The sequence below is a fragment of the Echiichthys vipera genome (assembly GCF_963691815.1).
Source record: "Echiichthys vipera genome assembly, chromosome: 2".
In the NCBI taxonomy this organism is placed as follows: Eukaryota; Metazoa; Chordata; class Actinopteri; order Perciformes; family Trachinidae; genus Echiichthys; species Echiichthys vipera.
The window spans coordinates 4,244,084-4,259,454 of record NC_139827.1 but is presented as its reverse complement, the minus strand read 5'-3'; the positions used below and the strand labels follow the sequence as shown (position 1 = coordinate 4,259,454).

Below are 15,371 nucleotides of genomic sequence, written 5' to 3'. Positions count from 1 at the left end.
CCACCACACCACAGCGCTGTTTGGTGTTATTCTGAGCAGTATTAGTGGTTAAAAAAGATGTTTTAATGCCTTCACCGTACTGCCCCGAGCTAATCAGTGTTAGCCACGTCCTGCTGTTAGCGACTCTCCCTGGTTTCTCTGTTAATAGTTTATACATGAAAACTCTCTCGACGGCTTATTGGATGTATGTAAGTGCAGAAAAAGACGACGATTTTACGCTGGAATTTCACTTAAACACTCTTGGCCTGCAGGTGGCGTCACAATGGCAGCGCCCCCCTCCGTTCTTTGCCGGTAGGTGGTGCAGGTTTGACAACATTTTCCTCAAAGCAATTTCAGTCAAAAGCAACATCATCAAGCTTCATCAGTTCATGTACGCATCTGACCAGGCTGGGACTGGACCAGGACCAGGACCAGGACCAGGACCAGGACCAGGACCAGGCTGGGACTGGACCAGGACCAGGACCAGGCTGGGACTGGACCAGGACCAGGCTGGGACTGGTCCAGCTAACTGGTGTGAGATCCCGGTATTTAACCTCTCACAAGGCCGATGATGTCACTGGAACCCTTTGTGCTCCAAGTGCCAACGACCGTCGTAAGAGTGACAGTCGTTGGTGGGAAGTTGGTCTGGACTTGGTTAGTGCTCTATTGAGTCTTAACGACCGTCGTTGGAGTCACAGGAGGCCATTTGTGAACAGTTGATCTTTGAGGTTAGATTGTTGAACGTTGTTTGACAACATTGTTTGAGCCTGGTTTAAGCTGCTTCATACCAATAACTCTTTGGTAAAAAACCCTGCAATGGAACATTTGTATATGTTAACCATTCAAATCAATTCATTTAAATGCACCCAACAGTTCCAGTAAAGTCCATGTTTTATGCGATGCTGTAAATTCCGCTCTCGGCCTCAGATGATCAGTTGTATTGGAAGATTCTGTCCAGCCATCGATTTAGCTTTTAACAGCAAATCATCTTATTTACAAGCAGGCAAATGCACATGACCTCAACGTCTCTCACATCCCAGCTCCTATTAGTTTCTTGTAAAAAGTACATTTATTGAGGGCATAGGCACGTCCAGCTGGGAGGAGGCCTCGGGGAAGACCCCGGACCAGGTGGAGAGATTAGATCTCCACACTGGCCTGGGAACGCCTCAGGATCCCCCAGTTAGAGCTGGTTAATGTGGCCCGGGAAAGGGAAGTTTGGGGTCCCCTGCTAAAGCTGCTGCCCCCGCGACCCGACCCCAGATAAGAGGTTGAAGATGAGATGAGATGAGATGCATATCTTCCTGTAGCTCGTTCCTGAATTGGAGTATTTTAACGTTAAAACAGAAATCATCCTTGCGAAAAGGTGTATTTTGAGTTTCTTCCAGCAAAACACCAGCAACTGAAAGATGAGGAGAGCCAAAGGAGGTGTGTGTGTGTGTGTGAATCCTGCCTGTGTTGTGAGAATCTTGCATAAGGGGGAGCCAACCTTGTCCTCGACCGCCAAGGTCTCAGTCCTTCACCAGTCAAGTCATCGGCCACCAGCAGAGATCCGACAGGAAGGCTGACGTGCATGTTTATTTTCCTCTTTTGCACAAATACACACGGGACTCTGAGCGATACAATTAACCTCCAACGTGTTTGGAATGTAGCGATGCGTGTTTGTGTTTGTGTGGCCTACTTCTTATCATGTCCTTATGAGATAAGACTCGGTTTGCGTGAGGTTAAAGGGTGAGGTATTTGTAAAACGCTGAGTCGCGCAAAGAATCTAGATCGTCTTTTGAGATCACAGCATTTCACCGCTGAAACCGGAGTGTATAGGTGCGTGTCTGTGTGTGTGTGTGTGTGTGTGTGTGTGTGTGTGTGTGTGTGTGTGTGTGTGTGTGTGTGCGTGTCTGTGTGCGTTTCATTCACAACCAAACGTGCATTCCAGCAGCCTGCTCCGGAGGAATGTTCGCAATGTCAACAGAGCAGCGAGATTGTATGAGACATCTTTTTTTTTTTAATCGGGTGTTTCACATACAATTCCACTCAAATAGAAGCATTTACTTCACACAAATACAAGGTCACGCATGAGACTTTCGTAACCATGGTGACTTTGAATACACACACACACAAAACAAAATCCATCACTGTCTCCGTCTATGTTGCCAGGAATATTTAACAGATATGCAGCAGCCAGTTCTGGAAAGATCTGGACGGATTCACAGGGAAAGGAAAATTGAGCGTTAAGGGGTCTTCGCTACTTTAGTTCGGGGTGTTTGGGCCGGGTGAGAACGACGCCGTTTGTTGTCCGGTGATTCGCCAACACTGAGAATGTGACTCTGTCCCTTTTTGCGGGCTGACTGCAGCGAGTTGCATTAAGAGCGGGACTGGGAACGTGAGCCAAACGGACTAAAGGAAACAAACCCAAGAACACAAGGGTTCACGGGTACATCTGATAGCTGGCAGTTAATGGTCGGAAAGCTCGACGGGAGAAAAACGAAGTGAGAGCAAAAACCACAGTCTGAATACTCAGCGTTTTCTTCACGTGCTCCAAACGCACCACTGAGCTTCAGTTACGGGACCCGGTGTCAGATTTAGGGTCGACTCCCTGACGGCACCGAAGTCTGGACGAGGTTACCAAACCTGGGTCCAACGACTGAGTTTGTTTACAAGCTCTGGTTCACTTGGATTTGCAAACGAAACCCCATCGTTCTGGCCTCACTTTGCCGGTGTGATCGGGAGCAATCGCACTCTAATTCGATGCACATCCTCTTTTAGATGCATGCCACCACCACAACTAGCAAGGAGGGCTGGAGGAAAAGATACAACGCAATTTGGTCTTTCTAAAAAGTAGCTGTATATTGATTTTGATTCTTTTTGGCTGAAGCAAAGTGGTTTTAGAGAGGAGGACGGGGAGGGACAGTGTAAAGGGAGGGAGGGGTTCTCAAGGTTGGAAATAGGGAGTGGAGAGGGGGGAGGGGAGACGTCGGTTGTGGTAGTGGCCTGCAGCCGATGTGTCACGCAAGCATCGTATTTGAAGCAAATGTTAGAAGATGACAGAAGAGGCGAGCTTTTTGAAGCGTTGTACCGGCATCGATTTGGCGTCGGGAACCTCTCACTTCGTCTTCCAAAGATTTCCAACAGGGACGTCGTAAATGGCGCGCACCAAAATGCCTCTGGATGCAATTGGATGGGTCTACAACCAATCACAGCAATGAAATTAAGTAGCGCAGAGTGAAACGTGCGAGTCGAGGTGGCGCTCGGGCCGTTTTGCCTTTGTACCTGATCTAGACTCAGACTAATTTAGTCTTGACACCGGAGTCCACTGAAATGCAACCTTGACTTCTGGCCACTAACACTCAAATGCATGTGTACAGGTTAACACGTGCGCTCTGCTGAACACAGGGCAATACAGTAAGTGCAGCACAGCACAGCACACGCTGTACATGCTATTACTGTGATTAGTCCTGCTCTAACAGACAGTCATTTCAAGGATTTGGGGATTCGATGCCAACATTTTGATCAGTACCTTCAACTCGACTCAGAGAAAATGTTTTTTGAAAAGCCAGTGTATAAATCTCTACATTTCCAGGGTTTCCAGGAAGCGTGTGAACCGTGTCTATAAACATCAAACTACACGTCAGGGTTTGATCACACTGTTATCTGACATATCAAAGGCCTTTGATGAAATATTCAGCCAGGCGGAGGCATACGAAGGGGGTTTCCAGCAGATTGCGATCTGGAAAACACGCAGTAAATTAAGATTTTGTACTTGTTTCATTGCTTGGTTTTCTCGTGTACGGGTCTATTCTGCTACTCTGCTCCTGAAAAGCTGGAATTTAAATGGGGAATTTGCTCAAAAAGGTCTATTATGAGGGGAAACACTTGGATGAAGATTAAAAGATTTAAAGGCAGTGGATATTATCACCAGTCCTCTCAGCAGCTACTCGCAGCTTCAATCCTAAAAACACGTCCCCACATTACACGAGCAGGCGAGAACGGGCAGGATTTCATCAAAAGGGGTCGAGTGGAAAAAAGGGACTGAATTGGGCGATGGGATCACCATGGCAACGAGAACCTCCGCGGCGTCGAGCATAAGGGGAGAGTGGGAGGGAGTTTCATGCTGAAGTAGTCTAAAGTGGAGGGAATCGCTCTTCACTTTTATGGTTTTGGGAGATTCTCATGGCTGCGGTCCAAGCACTCACAGTAATGAACTCTTCACACACACACACACACTCACGCTCACACCGTTACATCACAGATAATAACAGTTATATAACACGACCGTGTGGACACTGAGGTAATTACAACACGCTTACATCAGTGTTCGCGGGGAAAATAAATACAAACACTCAAAAATGCCGTGTTCCCTGATGACGGCGACAAAACAAAACAACGAAAAATGTAAACAAACACAAAGTATCTGAAGATTGCACATTTCAGAGAAGGAAGATTAATAACTACTGACTCCTGACACGTGTTACAGTTTCACTGGAAATCAATGCATTTGTTCACAAATCCTGCTGTTAACTAAGACATCACTTCAGACTTTTTCACTCTAGATGCTAAATTTCTGTACATAAGTGTAAATATTTCCAACGTTTTGCAAGGAAAACTGACTTTTGTCTGCTGATTGTGTGTGTGTGTGTGTGTGTGTGTGTGTGTGTGTGTGTGTGTGTGTCAGGGGGAATGGTTAGGAGTCATGTTGAAATAAAGTCCAGCCAAACACGGGAGAGGAATGATGAGAGGCTTCACGTCGCACCGTCCTGGAACAGAGAGAAAAACAGATGTAGAAGGATCTCAAACCGAACTGTTTAGCATACGGATCGAAGCGAGACGTGATACCCGCTGATCTACGGTGTGGTCCAAGGGCATGATGAACTCGGAGCAAATGTGCTTTTTCGAAAGTGAGATAAGTGCCATTTTTTTCCCTCTCGCCTCATTAATGAGTTGATAAATATTCACGGCTGTGTCTATGCTACTTCTGTCACTGCAGACAGTCCAGTGGCGGTAATTTTCTTTTTCCACTGCGTTCTGAAGAACACAAATGGTTGTATTTCCATTTGTGACGAATGATGACACCACTACCCTTAGGGTTGTATTAGGCAGGGCTGTAAACTCACTTTTTGGCTCATCTGCCAAGGGAACCGGGAGATGAAAGAATCTACCGGCCAAGCACATTTTTTACCGGCCAAATAATAAATTGCCTCTTTTTTGTTGCATATACATCTGTTTCAGTACTTTTCATTGAAACAACAGTATTATACTGTATATCAATACATGCTCATGAAAGAGGCCAAAGTGTTATTTAGGCTGGAGCCGATCCCAGCTGACATTGGGCGTGAGGCGGGGTACACTCTGGATAGGAGGCCAGTCTATCACAGGACACATAGAGACGTACAGAGACAGACAACCATTCACACCTACGGGCGATTTTAGAGTCATCAATGAACCTGCAAATTGAAAACTTTACCGTTGCAAAACCTTGACAAAGGAAACACTCATTAATTACTCATCAGAACTACAGACGGGTCCGATCCGGTCCGCATCTCTAATCAGAACTCCTTGTCTCGGTCTGTTCTTCTGACACACTCACCTCGTTTACTCCCAGAAGTAGCGCAGATACCATATAGTTTCATTCTTCAGCTGAGGGCCGAACAGCGGGTTGGCTTGGGCCAGGATGGCGACCAACCAACTGATAAAAGAGAGAGAGAGAGAGAGAGAGAGCGAGAGAGAGAGAGAGAGAGAGAGAGATGATCAACGCGGTGCTCTCTCATGTCAATGCACAGGCACACTGTAGGATTTATCTCTTCATAGGAAAGTTCTGACTGCTGCTTGTTGCTGCACTCTTGGGCACTACGCCGCTAGATCATATTACTGTAATGAACCACCGTGGCTGTAAAGACAGCGAGGGCTCGCCGCAGGAAACAGCTTTGCAACAAGTCCAAAGGAGGTCGAGGACGCGAGAGACTTTCAGCTTTCAATTGGATCCAACTCTCAAAACAGTTATTCAGGGGTTTGTAATGAGCGTGAACATTATTTTATCACCCAATTAATCCAACGCGATCGTCTGTTGCCTTGCAGAGCTACTAATGAGCTCAACCCGCGGGCTGACGTGGATGGACCACTGAGAATGAACAACGAGACGTCATGCAGACGGTTTAAATGAAGCGGCCTGAAGAAGCTGTTTTACGACTTCTAGTTGTTCGGCCCCACTGGACCCTGATGTATTTACAGCGCTTACGTCCCCAGTCTTGACAGTAACGGTGGTGAATACAAGGCTGTCATAACCTTTGATTGTTTATTTTGTTTTCAGTGACGTGTGATGTCCTTTTGCCTACTTCCTTTAATCGTTTTTATTCTATAGACGTTTTCACATATCAACCCCCGGATAATGTCATTTCTCACTAACTGTCAATACTCTATTTGATTTTAGCGAGATGTGGCACTGTGGATGGATAACATGACGGGCCCAGGCCCAGGGGCCCGCAAGTATACACAAAGCGACAAAAATGACCACAAAGAGACATGACTATAGGGACAACCACAAAGAGCTGCTAAATGACTGAAAATAGACACAAAACGACCACATAGAAACAAAAAAGGATGACAAAGACACGCAAAATGATTCAAAATAGATGACCAGAGAGAAACAAAATGACAGCATAGGTGTAAAATGACTAAAAATAGATGCAAAACCACCACAAAAAGATATAAATTGACTAAAAATAGATGCAAAACCAACACAATGAGATGCAAAATGACTAAAAACAGATGGAATCCTATATCATGTGTGAAAAGGGCTGATGTGTTGTTGCTTGCATGCTTGTATTGTTTTTATTATCATTTGTTTCTTGTGGTTTTACCAGTGTATTCTGTGGAGCACTTTGGGCTGCCTGTGGGTATGAAATGTGCTTTATAAATACATTTGCCTTACCTTTATATATTTGAATTAGCAGACATTAAAAGATGAGTGTCAGCCTATTCTCGATTTCCAAGGCCAAGCTAGGATGAATCTATAAAGGACCCTTAGATCACCCCTGCCTTGGGCTTTTCAGTCAAAGTTAATTACCCATGATGCTATTCTGTGTTGAAATATCTTTGCTGCAACTTGTGAGTGCCACTTACACACAAATGTTTAGTAAAGCTAATTCTAGTAGCTTCATTCAAGCTAGCAAATTGGTAGCAACTCACATGCTAGCTTGATGTGACGATGCCACTTGTGTTTTTACAGTAGTGTTTTAATATGAAAGTGTAATATGTCATTTAGAGCTCTCAGCTGATTTATAGTGTGTTTGTAAATGGATTCAACTCTGCTGGTAAGGGACTCTACAGTCATTTGTGGAAGCTAAATGCTAATGCTACATACCCGGGGAAGATGGCAGTGTTTTTTAGTTTGTTGCATTTCGTATTTTCATGCCTATAGTGCCTTTCTGCAACCGAGGTCAGGTGGGTGTAAAGGTGGAAAGAGTCTCTACACAGAAAACAAAGCACCAATGGGCCCCTTCCTTTGGGATTGACTTTGGTAAACGACTTGAATGGATGGACTTTACTATGAGAGGAGCTGGTACAGGGGCCAGTTGGTAAGTCTTTAAAACACTCTTCAAATAAACTCCAGGTTCACTAACTACGTTGTTGGTGCTTTGTTTTATGTGTAGGGACTCTTCTCATGCTGCTGCAGAGGTTTGCTGTTATTTTGAGCAGAATTAGTGGTTAAAAAAGACGTTTTAATGCCTTCACCGTACTGCCCCTTGCTAATCAGCGTTAGCCACGTCCAGCTGTTAGCAACTCTCCGGGATTTCTCCGTTAATAGTTTTTAAATGAAAAAAGTCTCAATGGCTTATTTGATGTGTTTAAATGTCCAAATATAGCAAAATCTAGCATCCACCTGCACATTTGACCAGTATTTGGCTGGTGGCTGGATCCAAATGATCCTTTTCTCAAGTAATTGAGAAAGCAATTGAAAGTATTTGAGTGAGTTCCCCAGGTATTGCATATATTCTACACAGTGAACATACACTTTATGTATTTCTTCCTTATCCCTCCTTTATCCTCCAACCTTGCTAAAGTTTGAGTCTATGTTCCCGAGGAGCTGTGGCTCCATCTAGTGGTGGGATGATAATCCTGCATGCACGTCCTACTTCTCCAAGCACTCTGTTTCTTTATCACATCATCTGCGTCGCCGTGGTGCGAAAAAAAAAAGTCACGAATGAAGATATTTTTCTGGGCTGTTCGAGAATAACTTCTCCAGTTTCAAGCTGCAGGAAATCCTCTGTGTTGTGTTACCATGTCAGGCCTCTACCAGCTTGTTTGCTTCGGAGGTAAAAGTCCAGTGTTTAGTTGCTTTTCACCGCACAATCGATCCCCTGGTGCTCCATACATGTATTAATTATCTTGCATCTACAGTCTACATCTGTCACTTTCTCTTGCAGGTTTTAGGAGCTGTCTGTTTTTAATTCTGATACTCGTTCTTCTGCTTGGCTGATAGCCCGGCCTTGAGTAGATGAGGCTGTTTGCGGTCTCAGTAAGCCCCTGAACAATATCTTGTTTCAGTGTATTTAGATTCTCCTTCATGTGTTTTGTGAGATCCACTTGGCAGTTAGCAAGAGCTTTATGCACGTCCTGTTCTTGCAAATCCTTTGTGATTGACGTTAAGTACTCGAGTAACTTCCTGCCCTCCCAACAGGACGTTCTCTTGCCCTTTATAATCGTTTTCTGAGGTCTCCATCTTGTGTTGTTACATGATAATGTCCCTGCTTTAATCTATCTCCACTTCTCATTCATGAGAAAGCACTGGAAAACCCCCAAACTGCTGTTAAAGGGTTATAGTTTGTTAACTACAGTAGATGGCAGTAGGCAGGAGGCCAGACACAGAGGCTAAACTATGCACTGCTGTGACCCTGTGAATGTTCTCATTCGTCCGTAGGAAGACGCTTCACCTCTCATCCAAGAGGCTTCATCAGTTCATGTACGCGTCCGGCCCAGGCTGGGACTGGTCCAACTTACTCCAATTTACAATGCTGCCCTTTCATCCCTTCCCAGGAGATTCAACAATCTAACCTCAAAGAACAACTGCTCACAAACGGCCTCCTGTGACTCCAACGACTGTTGTTAAGACTCAATAGACCACTAACGAAGTGAAACCTTCTTCCCACCAACAACGCTCACGTCACTCTAACGACAGCCGTTGGCACTTGGAGCACAAAGGGTTCCAGTGACATCATCGGCCTTGTGAGAGGTTAAATACCAGGATACCAGTCCCAGCCTGGTCCTGGTCCTGGTCCAGTCCCAGCCTGGTCCTGGTCCAGTTCCAGCCTGGTCAGATGCGTACATGAACTGATGAAGCCTCTTGGATGAGAGGTGAAACGTCTTCCTGGACAAATAACCAAGTCCAGTTGCTTTTGACTGAAATTGCTTTGGGGATATGCGCTGCTGTGGACGGGGGAATATCTTCTCTGCTTTACGTTGCCCCCAAACAGACCTTTCCGACAGGTAACTGAAGCTGTTATATCGCTCTCTTCAAAGCCACCAGACTCCAAAAACAGTCTTTTATCTTGCAGAACACGAGAGCTGCTGGTCTACCGCTGCTTTGGTTGGTAAGCTAGTTTGTTAGCTTTGTAAGTTTCTAACTATTATAAAACACCAAAGTCACACAATAACAGTAACTAACTAATCAACTGAAGCAACAGTAGACCAGCAGCTCTCGTGTTCAACGAAGCAAAATTATTATTTCTGTCAGAGTCTGGGGCCTTTTGAAGAGAGCTTCGTAAAGGGCTGTTTGACAGCAAAGTAAAGGGGTAAAAATATTCTGCAGGTGACTAAAATGCCCCGTCCACTGCAGTGCATTTCTAACCTTCCATGTCAGTACTTCTACCTGCTTCTATCTACTGGAGGTAACACAATGACTATGGAAGTACCTCATACAACCACACATCTGAACTATCCCTTTAAAGTAAAATTCCGGCGTAAAATCCTCCCATGGTCTTTTTCAACACTTGCATACATCAAATAAGCATTGATGCATTTTTTCCTTGTGTCCCATGAGTCCCTACACATTAACCGAAGCACCAATGGGCTCCTTCCTTTTGGATTGACTTTGGTAACTGACTTGAATGGACTTTACTATGAGAGGAGCTGGTACCTGGGCCAGTAGGTAAGTCTTTAAAACACTCTGGGTTCACTAACTACGCTGTTGGCGCTTTGTTTTCTGTGTAGGGACTCTTCTCATGCTGCTGCAGAGGTTTTCTGTTATTTTCAGCAGCATTAGTGGTTAAAAAAGACGTTTTAATGCCTTCACCGTACTGCCCCGAGCTAATCAGTGTTAGCCACGTCCGGCTGTTAGCGACTGTCCGGGATTTCTCCGTTAATAGTGTTTATACGGAAAAAATTGTCTCAATGGCTTATTATTATTAATATAATATTATAATATTAGATAAAATAATATTATATTGTTATTATTTATGAGCGTATTTCCCGAAAAAAGACCCCGGGAGGATTTTACGCTGGACTCCACTGGTCGTTCAATTTGCACAAGTTGAATTTTGCAGGTGTAATCAGAGCAGGGCGACATAGCAGAGTCACACTGACGTGCAAAATGACGGCAGCTTCACACCAGGAAGAAGAAGAAGAAGAAGAAGAAGAAGACGAAGAAGAAGACGAAGAAGAGGGGGAGTTTGTACTTACAACAAGTAACAGCAGACCGCTGTGAGGATGAGACTGGTGACAATCACACTGTCAAAGAAAACAGAGAGGAAGTCCCGTTAATGCAGCTCTGCACACTTATGGATGACTTAAACTAATAACATTTAGGTCAATGCGTTACTTTCACCTTTTTGATTTTGAATATTTTAATAAATACTGCAGTACTGGTTTAATCAACATGTCGCACACCTAATGTAAAGTAGCAATGCTCCACATATTATAAGCTTATGATGGGGTTGGGCAGTGTTATTAAATATACTGTGAGGCCTCACTAATGTCTCTGCTTGTATCAGGACGTCACCATGTTCAGTGAGCAGGACTGGAGATATTGTATTTAGAAGATTGTCGCATGCTTGTGCTAAAATATCTAATTTTTTAGATAATTTCTCAGCTGCATTAACCCAAAAACTGATATTTCTGTTTCTGTTCTGTCACTTTACTAAATCGCAATATAAAATTACACATATGGTAAAAGATAACATAAGGTAAAACTTTATTCATCCCCGGGTAAATTGTTGTGCAGCAGTTGCAGAGCAAAGTAGGAGAGACTGGAACATATTTAGTATTTGAAAAGCACTAAATATATATATATATATATATATTAAAATATATTCAACTAAGAGTTTATTGTTTACCTTCTATATTTAATAGAGTTTATTGTTTACTGTCTTTTGTTTAACTTCTATTAAGTTTGTTTTAATTTCTGTATTTATTTAGTTAAGAGTTTGTTTATCTTATACTGTATTTTTATACCTGGTTATTTATTTTTTAATTTTCTACTCAAGTGTTCAGCTGGAAATTCAATTTACTTGTCGGAGTCAACACAAAGGGGATCAGTACACAGAAGTCTAATATGACACATATACATACATAAATATATATATAAAGGACATAAATACATAAATATAAATCTATATATTACTTTTTGTATGTTTATCCTGTGTCTTTTTAATGTGAAGCACTTGGTGCATGCAATTACTTTGTTGTAAAGCACTTTGGGCTGCATTCAAGGTATGAAAGGTACTAAACAAATACATATTATTATTATTATTATTATTATTATTATTACCAGCAGTGTGATGGCCCCAGCATCAGTTATTCACATACTTATTTTAAAAAGTACACATTTAACCCAAACACTGATGAAAGCCCATCACAAACACGTCCCCGTGCTCTTATAGGAGCTTTATGACCCTTTAGCCTGATCGTCGTGCAGTGAAGGAAGGATGAAAGGATGCTGGGGTGGACGCGCGATGACGCTCGCGGCCTCCATCACACGGGCACGAGCACGAGCACGAGCAGTATTTATAAAGATGCAAATGTAGCTGAATTATTAGCAAACATTGATTCCCGAACAATAACAAAGCAGCTTAATATGTGAGATGAAACGGTGTGTGTGTTAGTGTGTGTGTGAAATGAAAGGAGACGCTCCGTGGTCTCCCGGTAAACCCCGGCTCCGCCACCTACCCCCGGTTGGGTCCTTTGGGGACTAAAAACGGAGCCACGACGCCGACCAGCGCCCATAGCGTGGTGAAGCAGATCATCGGCAGGGCGAGGGAGTGGGAAACCATGGCTCCAGTCCGCCAAAACAGCAAATACAGGTGAATTAATGTCGGTGCGTCCTCTCGGAATTAAAGCGCATCAATGGCTGCTGAGCCCGGCCGTCGCTTCCGCAATGTTCCCGCCCAGTCGAGCCACCTCGACATCTGATTGGTCCGGACTCAGGAGACAGCGGATTCTGATTGGTTCAGCCGGATGTCCGTTGGAATTACACGCGAGAGGGATTGGACGGATGTTTTTGCCAGCAGGTTGCGAGCAAGTGTATTTTTTTTTTTTTTTTTTATTATTATTTATCCATAAAATACTGATTTATCTGTAATTCTCTATTCATATAATGTTTTAAAAAAGTGTCTCTATGTATTTTGCTAAAAGGCCGTCACATGCTGATCATTCTGGTGTCTCTCTGGGAGTAGAGGAGCTCGCTTTGGTGAGTGAGTTCAGATACTTGCTTACTCCAGGTAGGGAATGAGTCCTGACCCCAAGTGAAGGAGTTCAAGTACCTCGGGATCATGTTCACGAGTGAGGGGACGATGGAGCGTGAGTTTGGCCGGAGAATCGGAGCAGCGGGGGCGGAGCTGCAGTCGCTCTACCGCACCGTTGTGACCAAAAGAGAGCTGAGGAAGACAAAGCTCTGGATCTACCGGTCAATCTTGGTTCCTACCCTCACCTGTGGTCATGAAAGCTGGGTCAGGACCCAAAGAACGAGGTCGCAGATACAAGCGGCCGCAGTGGGTTTCCTCAGGAGGGGGGCTGGAGTCTCCCTTAGAGAGAGGGGGAGAAGTTCAGCATCCGTGAGGAACTCGGAGTAGAGCCGCTGCTCCTTTGCGTTGAAAGGAGCCAGTTGAGGTGGTTCAGGATCATCTGGTAAGGATGAACCCTGGGCGCCTCCCTAGGGAGGTTTTCCAGGTACGTCCAGCTGGGAGGAGGCCTCGGGGAAGACCCAGGACCAGGTGGAGAGATTAGATCTCCACACTGGCCTGGGAACGCCTCGGGATCCCCCAGTTAGAGCTGGTTAATGTGGCCCGGGATAGGGAAGTATGGGGTCCCCTGCTAAAGCTGCTGCCCCCGCGACCCGACCCCGGATAAGCGGATGAAGATGAGCGATGATGATGAGAGATGAGAGTTCAGATACTTGGGAGTTATCCTGCACTCGACACTCTCATTTAGGAAACACATCAAAAAAGTGTCTATCTCTGTCAAATACATTCACTCATTCATCTTCAACGGCTTGTCCCTGTCGGGGTCGCAGGGGGGCTGGAGCCGATCCCAGCTGACATCGGCGTGAGGCGGGGTCCACCCTGGACAGGACGCCAGTCTATCTCAGGGCACATAGAGACGAACAGAGACAGACAACCATTCACACCTACGGGCAATTTTTAGAGTCATCAATGAACCGAACACCTGCACCTCTTTGGACTGTGGGAGGAAACCGCAGACACTCACCAAAGTGAGCTCCTCTCCTCCCAGAAAGACACCAGAATGATCAGCATTTGGCGGCCCTTTAGCAAAGTACATACTTTTTTTTAACATTATATAAATATAGAATAGAGAATTGCAATCGCATCAAGAACAATGCAACACTTTATCATGTTATATAATGCCTAACAAAATGTGGATATTACCTCAGCACCGCATGCAAAGATGGCCTCCATGTTGAGCCAGGGTGACAGACAGCGCAGTAATACCACTCAGTGGACACATGTCAACACTCCTCGTGCGGTTTCCTGCAATTCTTCTTATCTGTACCCACAAATATTCATCCCACCCAGAGCAGAGGCCACTGCTCTCCAGTTATAAGTGGGTCAGCGCACCAGGAAATACCAGATGGCTTAAAGTGTGTTGTTCTCAGGATATTTCTCATTTCTGGAGACTGACTTTGTTCCTTATGTGCTGAGTTTAGCCGATTCGATCTCTACGTTTACCGCCTCTGCACTGAATACATCTGAAGTGTACATGTGCTTTAATAAACACCGGGTTATACCAATACTTTTATCCAGAATATCCCAAAGAACTCCCAGTCGTTTCAGCTCCTAAAGCTGGGACATTATTGCAAACTACGGGATCCATAAAAGTGTCACCAGAAATTAACTTACATTAAACAAAATGCAAAAAAAACCAACCTTTTAGAACCGTTTTCTCAGTGTCTATATTTTCTTTAGGTGTTAAATGCTTTATTTGGTCTTATTATATTAGAAAGCACTGGAAAAAAACACCAAACTGCTTTTAAAGGGATAGATTGTTTTTTTTTAATCAAACGAAATAAAACAATAGTGGAAAAAAAAATATGATTAGACAAAATAGACTAAAATATAGTTTTATAAGTTGCCCAAAATTGAATATACAAAATATTATTATAGATAGAAATGAATCAATTAACTACGCAATAGGTTTTTGCCCGTCTCCGCTCACTCAGCTGCTGGGACAAAGAAGCAGCTGCAGGATCGGCAAACTCCATTTCACCCAGTGCCAGCCTACAGTAGCTGCACCCAACAATAGACAACCCTGGCAACCCGCAATGCCAAACGCTATTGGCTGCTACCATGGAAACAGAACGTCCAAGAAAGTTATTGTCATTCTATTAATTCAGTTTATATATATTTAAAGATGAGTATTTTGGCAGTTTTTCAACTTCATTAGGAAATGGGGTGAGAGAGAAGGGGAGACACGCAGATCGGAGTCAAACCCGCGGCTGCAACTTCGAGGACCTTCTGCCTCTTTACATGGGGCGACTGCTCTAACCACTGTTCCACCGGGCCGACCCTAAAAATTTTATTTTTATGGAAAAGCTATACTTTCATTCTGTACCCCTCTAAAATGCCCCATGGCTGTATTATTTATTTATATTATTTATTTATATATATATATATATACAGCTTTTAACAGTTAAAAACTGTAAAACACAAAAAGTGATGAATAGCAAAGATAGATTTATATAGAAATGATGTTTTGAACTTCGTGTACTCTCTAAATCCTTAGATAATATGGATTAAAGCAGGACTGACTGGCTTCTTTTTGTGGTTTTATTTTGACGGTTGCGACCGGAAGTCACCGCCAAATTCTGCCCGTCATTGTTTTATTGTTGAAAGCGAGAACCGGAAGTCGCATTCGTCGTGGCGGCGGTTAGTTGGACGGTTGGTGACGGTCCGGCC

The 15,371-nt window shown here is 44.1% G+C and overlaps 1 protein-coding gene across 1 annotated transcript; it reads right to left on the bottom strand.

The window, feature by feature from the left end:
* Window positions 1-1,932: 1,932 nt before the first annotated feature.
* Window positions 1,933-12,284, bottom strand: atpv0e2 (ATPase H+ transporting V0 subunit e2). The gene is made up of 4 exons (XM_083927596.1): window positions 12,130-12,284; window positions 10,645-10,692; window positions 5,558-5,656; window positions 1,933-4,727 (listed from the first exon to the last, which is right to left on the bottom strand). Exons 1-3 carry the CDS (start codon window positions 12,231-12,233, stop codon window positions 5,563-5,565), a joined length of 246 nt encoding a protein of 81 aa, XP_083783722.1. The 5' UTR covers window positions 12,234-12,284; the 3' UTR covers window positions 1,933-4,727; window positions 5,558-5,562.
* Between the last annotated feature and the right edge of the window lie 3,087 nt (window positions 12,285-15,371).